General features: G+C 40.6%; 1 protein-coding gene across 7 annotated transcripts in view; it reads left to right on the top strand.

Moving 5' to 3' along the window:
- Positions 1 to 8,769, top strand: part of lpp (LIM domain containing preferred translocation partner in lipoma) — a 61,811-nt gene that overhangs the window by 4,813 nt on the left and 48,229 nt on the right. For 3 of the 7 annotated variants that reach the window (XM_049723077.2, XM_049723115.2, XM_049723092.2), the window contains exons 2-3: positions 2,390 to 2,505; positions 3,902 to 4,167. Coding sequence is in view for 2 of the 7 variants with exons in the window: in XM_049723063.2 (XP_049579020.1) it covers positions 7,873 to 7,981 (109 nt within the window). In the remaining 5 variants the exon portion in view is untranslated. Of the gene's footprint in view, positions 1 to 2,389; positions 2,506 to 3,901; positions 4,168 to 4,187; positions 4,296 to 7,024; positions 7,982 to 8,769 lie in introns of those variants that run through there. The other 4 variants (XM_049723100.1, XM_049723069.2, XM_049723063.2 and 1 more) reach the window with 4 other exon arrangements.

Below are 8,769 nucleotides of genomic sequence, written 5' to 3'. Positions count from 1 at the left end.
GACGTCGCAGATAATCTCGCCCAAAGAGAAGACATGCTAAACGTCCAGCGAGGGATAATCTGACGGATGAGTGGACTAATATGGGGCCCATCCCGTTTTAAGACAAATTAGTCCAACACATTTCCATCACTGCGGAGGGCCTAACGAAGCTGAGCCCTCGGGGGACGTTGGCGGGAAAATTCCCTGTCAGATCCACGGTCATCCCGGGATAAACGAGGCGGATTAAATTTGCGATTGGGACATTGATTTGAAAACCAACAAAAAAACTTTTCCTTCTTCGTTAACATCAGAAGAAGAAGAGAGCAAAAAGCCCAAAAAAATAAAATAAAATTACATACCTTTATCTTTTTACATAAAACCTATTCGCCACTATTCACAAAAATGGGAACGCCAAGGTGTCATTTACACAAAACAGCAACATGGAGGGAGGGGCGAGCAAAAAAATTATTAAAGTCCATCGAGCAATACCAAAAAGACTTTATGAAGAGGACAACCAAATCTATGCATCACTACCCCCCCGTTTTACGCCATTAGAAGCTTACATGAATGACCTTAATCATCAGGCGGGCTATTTGGCTTTTTATTGGCCGAGTGCTGCAGTGGCACTGGCAGGCATCAAAAAAAAAAAAAAAAAAAACAAGCGGGAGGGCAAGGTCGGTTGTCCCAGTATAATCCATATCATCCCGTTACACGGGCGAAGCGCTAGCTGGCTAGCTAGCCCTGCTGCATTTTGTTTTTGATGTTGATAATGATGGCGGGATTATTCTGTCATCTGATGTCGTTTGAAAGGAAGGAAAAAGGAAGATTCTTTCAAAGAAGGATCAACTGGGAGATGCGCCATGTTGTGAGGTCACCGAGGCCTGATGTGTTTATTTACATCAAACTCAACTTTTGTGAAGGCCGCTAAAAAGTACAGCCAATTCGATTTTCTCTTTATTAAGAACAGTTCGGAACATTCTTCAGAATGTAATGACGTTGTTTAGTAATGTCGTCTGATTTCTTAAGCAATTTTGTACAAACATTTGAGTAGAATTTTGAAATATCAATTATTTACAATCTTTTTGTAGAATTTGGAAAAAAAAAAGGGATTGCTGTGTCCAATATTTTAGTTTTGTCAAATTTGGTCAAATTTCATCAATTTAAATTCTGTCAAAATTCCTTGAAAATATTTGGTTGAATTTTGAAATTGCAATTATTTACAAAAAATTTTGTAGAATTTGGAAAAAAAAAGGGATTGCTGTGTCCAATATTTTAGTTTTGTCAAATTTGGTCAAATTTTATAAATTTAAAATCTGTCAAAATTCCTTGAAAATATTTGGTTGAATTTTGAAATCCCTCTGCAAATTTTTGTCACTTTTTTTTTTCTTTTACAAATAACTTCCCGTGTGTAATCCATTTATTTTTAAAATGTCACGCTCTAGATAGAATTCTAAAACCTTTGACAAATAATTTCCAATAATAATAAAAATAATTATCCAATGCAAAAACTTTAATTCCGCTTCAGCAGTGTATTATCCCACAAAAAAAATGGACAAAATTCCTCACCACACAATAACTAAAAATGCCACATTTCCCACATATCTAAATGTTGTTTTTTTTCTTCATGGCACATCAGCACAAGCGATTTGGGGGCAACAATGACAAAACGAGGAGCGCTTTGAAGGTTTGCAGCATGACAATCCCGCATCCACGTTTAACTAATGCGTTAGCTCCGGGCGGGGATTGTTTGATTTACATGCTCAAACACAAGAATTAGAATTCATTAGCACAATCTAGGGTCTCCATCAAGACGCTGACTTGTTTGATGAGTGGCTTTGGGACATTGTTTTTTTTTTTCCGTCGTCATTCTGCCTGCTTGCTGCCGACTTTTGTTGCTTGCTTATTAGGCGTGACTGGCCCGCTAACGTGGCTGCTGTGCTTGCAGACTAATCTGCGCTATCTACACTCTTAATTAAGGCGGCGTATGCGCTTCCCAGACACGCTTGTTGTTCCTGCTTGCTATAAAAGTCTTGTTTTTCTCAGCTTGCCACCGTTCCTTGTGAATCAAACCAAAAAAAACATCACTGGAATAATCTTTTCATATTACATTGATGCAAAATGTTGGTTAGCGCTGACCTGTCACTAGGCCACATAGACAGAGAAAAAAAAACGGAATGTCTGACAGTCTTTTAGAAATATTTTTCTTTTTCTTACATTTTTGTTTTGCTCTGTTTCAAAAAATGAACCCACATGAACCACTCAAAACGCCACGGCATTGCTAACGACCCTGTGCAAAAACCAAAATACTTGCTCCCTACACCTAATAAGCAGCATCCTCTGAAATCAAGAGTTTTTCTTTTTAAAGCCTTTCAGAAGCTAATATTTCTCGCCGGTTTCGTTTCTGCCGCAGAACCCGAATGCAACGTCGTTTGACTCAAGTCGTGAATCAAACGGGCCACCTCTGATTCCTGGAAACTGTTGATTCGGCGGAAGCCAGTGCGAGTTGAATCGTCGAGGATTTGAAAGGTGAGCATTCAATCAAACGTTGAAAGAGGAAGTGAGGGGTGCAGCTGCTGTCTTCTGCGTTTGAGGTTTAACTCATCGCAAGGGGGGGGAAGTGGTGTCTGTGTGTGGGCAGTGTTACAAGCTGAGAATCAAACAGGATATCCGTCCTGGAACAAATTGTCATCCACGACTTGTCGACTATTAATGCATTGTAGGCAGTCTACAATTCTTAGTTTTAACTCACTGTTACTAGATCAATTTGAAATAAAGATGTGCTTCGTTCAATTATGGCAACGATGCTATAAGGCTAACGATAGAGCGTAAAAGATATTAGACGCCGAAGCGATTCTCTCCGGCTTGTTGCTAAAATGGGGACATTACGATAAAAACCTATCTGGAGAGAGACTTATCTGTGACCCTGAAAGCGTAACCCCACTCCCGTACTTGTGTGAAATTGAAAGGCATCATCTCAAGGAAAGGCGAGACATCAAAGCTCCCGATGTCCTCTAACGCAGCATGCTAATTGCTCCTTGATTGCGAACTTGAGTTCTTGTTCCGGGGTGTCTGTTTGAAATCGGCTTTTCCGGCACATGGGGCGTCACTAGCGGCTCCGTTTGGAAATTAGGAACTAAGACGTCACACGTTACAAATGAGATTAGCTTTAGCAACCTGCGGACGAGGAGGCGAAAAGAGCTAAAGTACTTTGGGGTTTTTTAATCAGCGTGTTGCATCTGTGTGTGCTGTTTTTGCTTCCTGATGGGGAGAAAGAAAAACAACAAAATATTTGATTGCTGGCAGCACAATGCGATCAGATGCAGTCGAGCGACAAGACCATTTTGTTCGTTTCCGTGACAGAGCGACGATTCCCTTGGAAATGTTCGGTGCTGGTTTTCATAAATGATAACATCAATATGTATTTGCATGTTTTTAGACACACGAAACAATGTCAGTATTGTAAAAACACTCAACTATCAAGATAAGCAGAGAGGGAAGCAGTTAGCATTTATTTGCATGGTCATGAACGTGCAATCGAAACAGAAAAAAAAGTAATTTGCATGATTAAATTGCATTTAAGAGCCTGAAAACACAGTTATGATCTATTTAGGCGATAAAAATATTTCAATATGTTTTCATTAATTTTTATGTTCTAGAAAAGTGATGACCATGCGTGGAGGGGCAGTGCCCCTATTGTAGCAGTCACCACTGATTTTAATTAAATAAATTAATTAAAAAACATATAGTGAAGTGTTTTAACTGTGCATAATGTTATAATGGCTTTTTAATTTGACATTTTTTAATGTTTTATTGATGTTCGTGATGATATTTAATTGTACATTTAATTTTCGTTTTATGTGTTCTAGAACATTCCCACTGCTATAAGTAGTTTGATTCAGCTTTTTTTTTTTTTTTCTTCAAGACAAACATACTTCCACTTTAGAAAAGAGGGCGTCGGCGCTGAGCTGGCCGGGTGACGGTGCGAAGAAGCGGGGTGTCCCGGCTGGCTGTCCCCGCTGGCCTGCTGCCTTACATGGGCAAACCTCGGCTTGGAATTTCACCGCGTGACGTCACTGGCCACAAAACTCTCCCATAATTGAGGATCAAGAAGTTTGGGCTGTTTTTTTCCCCGAGGATTCTGACCGTCTTCCTATCTTTTTTGATTTCCTCGAAAGCCCCAACTAAAAGGTAAACCGAACCGAGCCGAGCCTGAACCGGGCGCGGTTGCGTTGAGCTGACGCGAGAGTTTGAGGAAATGTTTGACGTGCGGTTGGCAACAGAAGCGGCTTCGTCTTTGGGGCTCTGTGTTAGCGGCGGTAAGAATGCGCGAGTGTGGCCGAGATTCGGACGTGGATGACGGGGGGAGGAGGGCGTGGGCACACCATGGGGCCGACGTTCCAATACTCGTTTAACTAGCATGACGAGTCGGGCCAACTCTCGGCTAACTAGTCACTAGCTAACGGGAAAAAAAGACAAGTGAAGTTAGGGAAAGTTTTTTTTTCCCTCTCTCTTCAAACTTTGGGCGTCTCTTGCTGTGTTTGTGTCTGTTTTTAGCCGAGTGGCAGGCAGCTCGTTTAGGCGAAGGACGAACCTTTGAGCCATTGAAAAGAAAATGTCTCGAAATGTTTAACTTTTAGGGAGAGACAACCATAAAAGCAATGCGAGCTTGTTAGCCTGTTGGTTAGCTGTTTGAAGTAAACTCAGCCCCTTGAGTTGAAGACGCAGATTCGTCAAACTGTCACAGGGGCTTTAAATATGATTATTGTTGATTATATCCAGTTTAGGAGTAACTACTTTTAGTTGTCTACTGATAGAAAACATTATTATTATTTTGGAATTTTCTCAGCAAATATAGATAATATCAGTCCATAAGTGGTTCTCAAAATTTTTATGCCAAGTTCTATAGTTTTTTAATTTTTTTAAAAATATAAATCTCTCTATGTACCACTAACATAATCAAATATCCATCAAAAATAATACAGCAGCTTTATCCCTTGATGTTATTGTCGCCCATTGTACTGTATTTATTGTACAATTTAAATAAACATTGAATCTAAATAAGTATTTTAAAAACAAAATGATATTGGAGATTAAACGCAGAGAAAATCGGCAGGCCTTACTGAAATCCAGATAACGATCCTGATCTTTTCGATCAGGATCGTTATCTGGATTTCAGAACCAGTTTTGGGTACTCCAATGGAACATTCTGGATGGTCATACCTGTAGAAACTGAAAGTTCCTCACAAAGTTCTTAAGTCTCAACTCTCAAGACGACGACTCACGCAGAGCCACCGCCGTACCCCCATTAAAATGTGCCTGAGCGACTGCAACGAACCCACCAGGAGGGTCCGCGGCTCAAAGCGTCTTTCAACTTTAACATCATCAACACTGTCAAACGTGTCCTCTTTATTTTTTAAAAGAGCGCCGCCGCTTTTAATGCAGTCAGAAACGGTTCTGAGCGACGCAGATGTATGCGGTTTGATAGCGGCTCCTCTCAAGGGGTGTCGGGGCGCTGGGCGGGTGGAGGAGGTGGGCTTCGTATTATTGATTTGAAATTCACACTATGTGTGTGTCCTCTTTCCTTTTAACAACTACAATCGAGCTCTTTTTCCTCTTCGTTTATTCACACGCGGAGTCAAAGCGCGTTGACATCGCGATAATATACGCTTCTTGATCGCCACTTGTGTAAAATCACATTGCAATTATTGTGATTTATGTGCCTTTGTCCCTATTTTTTTTTGATAATACACTGCTGCAATCTGTTTGGAAAAAACAGCATAAAAATAGTTGTTGTGGAACAGGCAGAGTATTAAAAAAAAAATATGTTTTCAGGACATTGTTAGAATGGCCTTGTGTTGAAAGGCTTTTTTTTTTTACCAACGTATTCATCAAAACATCAATGCTTCAAAAGTTCATCAACAAATTAGCTCTAACAAAATGGAGGGCAAGCAAAGTGTTTAACCGCCATTTTTGTTGTCCATGCAATTGTGATAAGGAATTTATTAACCAACCAGGTACAAAGGTCTCTATAGATATTTTTATGAACTTGCCTGTTGTAAAAGTATAAAAAACTATTAATAATGTTAACTGTAAAAGTTGCCACGCCTTTAGCTCACCTTCTTTGCGTGGTTATCCCGATAAAAACATGCCTTAAAAATTAATGTTGGTTTGGCCACATGGTGCTGCCCCCCCCAAAAAAAAAGTCCAAGAATAATGACACATAGCAATTCCAAGAGGGACAAATTTAAATAAAACGTGCCAAGGAAGTGACTCATTGACGTTCAATGAGAGGAAAGAATTAAGCGCCTTTGTTAATCAAAGTAGCAGATTGTGCGAATGTCTGAAAAAAAAAAAAAAGAGGGTCCATTTACTCTGAAGATTACATTGTAGTGATTAAAAAGGTATAATTAAAGTCTGATGACTCCCCAGGAGTGCCGCAGGGGTCAGCGGTGATGAAGGTGATATTAACAGCAGCCAAGAAGAGAATATTACTATGAGAGACAAGTCCTCTTGACTAGTCCGCCATTTTAAACTCAATTCGTTGCATGAAAGACGGAAAATTACAAGACGTAGCGTAATTACACGACCGGCTGAAAAATACAAGTTATATTTTATAACGAGCGGTTCTTCTGAATTTGCGTATATTTTGTACTGGAGATGTTGAGCGTTGTTGTTTTGGAGCTTTAACAATAGAAATATTATTCCTCCGTTTTAACACCCACCCGACAGATATGTCGCAACACGCCGCGTACGCAAATGCGCCAAGAATGTGCGCCGGGTGACGAGCGCTACGTGAACCGCTATCAATCACCGTGTTGAACGTCTTAAAGTCTCCGTGTGAAACTCAGTAGGAGATTGTAATAAGCCAATGACCTCAGGTTGAGGTCATCGATGATGTCATAACATTGTGTCCTTGAGGATTGGATAGGCGATTTAGAAAATGGGCTCGTGATATCATTTTCCATGGATTCAACTTTTCGACATGTTTGATTTAGCACGCAGGTTTATGAACTTTCTGGTAATCTCCCCCCCCCCCCCCCCCCCCCCCCCCCGGATACAAACTCCCTTTTGGAGCGTCCGCTCGCAATCATTTGTGCTGTATACGGTAAACACGCGCACATGATGTATCCTGCAACGTTGAGCAATAAAAGCCGCAGACAAATTCCTGTTACGCAAGAGCAGATTACAAGTTTCTTGGATATTAATTTTCTCTGCGAAAAAAAAAAAGAAGAGAGCCACGGCGGTGGACAGGCGGAATGCGCAAGTACAATTTAAAAGTGGGATAAACATGCTGTGAAGAAGCTTTTTTTTTTTTTTTTCTGGGACACGTCTTTCATTCAAACATCAATTGGACAAACCGCCCTGTAATGAAAAAAAACAAAACACTTTGTTGTTTTATTTACTACTGACTGCGCCATTTTAACTACCATGAGTTTGTCTGATTCGGATTTCAAAGAAACAGTCAAGAAAAATGGTGGCATTCAATTTTTATACTTTGCTGGATTCTAAGTTTGATTACCATTTCAAAGTTTCTCCAAATTTTTGAGAATTGTGGTGAAATTCAAAAACTCACGAAAAACTTTGAAGAACAACACAAAATTGAACAGGAAGTCGGCCATTTTGTTTTGACGAAGCCATTTTGGGATGAATTCCAAAGACATGGACATGTCAATCATAATTGAAGGCCTTGTACTAAGCACATTAAAACTAAATAGTTTTTCATTTAAAGGCTTTCACTTATGAACCAAGGCTTTTTGGGCTGGCAGCTTCCAATATTTTGATTTGTAAGCTATTCACCGCAGTACTGGCTCTCTCTTGACATTCCCAGCAAAAGTAAACCAAAAGTGACATTGCCCCTCCATTGCTGACTTCATAGTTTCTCCATATTTGGAAATGTTTGCCTCCTTGCGATGCTCGACAGCGATCGGCAGAGAAGAGGATGTGAGTCACTTGGGCTGCACACGACTTGCTCTGCCATTCCTTTCCCTGATCCAAACCAATCGTGAGTATCTTCTTTTCATTGATGAATAGCGTCCGAAGACGTCGCAGTCTGCCTGCCGTGTGTTAAGGCTTTTAATAGTTGCCGCCAGAACACGACAAACTCATTTGGCTGCCATTTTTCTAGCCGTCCCTCCGGCCTGTTAGGATGAATGCGTGCTGACCTTTTTCCTTCCGTCCTTGCTTTCTTACTTCCATCTCGCACGTTCACACTTCAAACATCAGATGGCTCGGTGGAGAACGTGGATGGGGGAGGGGGGGAGATATATCGTTAAATGAGTGGCTGCGAGGGCCGAGACGTTCTTATCTTGTCGGTTGGGGACGAGGGGCTTCCACATGATCCTTTGAAGCCGATCGGGCACCTGCTGCCGCTATCATATCCGTCGAGTTGTGCCTCCAGGGCGGCAATGTCGCATTTCGAGGGGCTTGTTTTTTTTAGCCGAAAGTGGGAAAAAATTGTCACGAGACAATGCCGATTTGGAAAAAAAATAATTCTCCTTTCAAGGGTGAAAACGATTGTCTGTGAGAATCGTGTTATTTAGCTTGTTTATCCTGCTCGTTTAGCTAAAATACAATTTTAAACCCCAAACACATTTTTAATTTTTTAATCTTGTTTTTCTAATATATACAGTTTGTTTTTAACTGAGAAGCCCAAAAAGTGTGTGGCAGGTTAGGTTTGGGGCGGAAAAACAAATGTGGTCCGTTTGAGTTAATTATCACATACTTTTGACGGCAGTTCAGTTAAAATGAGTTTTTACTTGGTATGTGTAACTGGTTTGGAATTCTAGATTT

The sequence above is a fragment of the Syngnathus scovelli genome, chromosome 10 (genome assembly GCF_024217435.2).
Source record: "Syngnathus scovelli strain Florida chromosome 10, RoL_Ssco_1.2, whole genome shotgun sequence".
NCBI lineage: Eukaryota > Metazoa > Chordata > Actinopteri > Syngnathiformes > Syngnathidae > Syngnathus > Syngnathus scovelli.
This window is presented reverse-complemented; position numbering and strand designations above follow the sequence as displayed.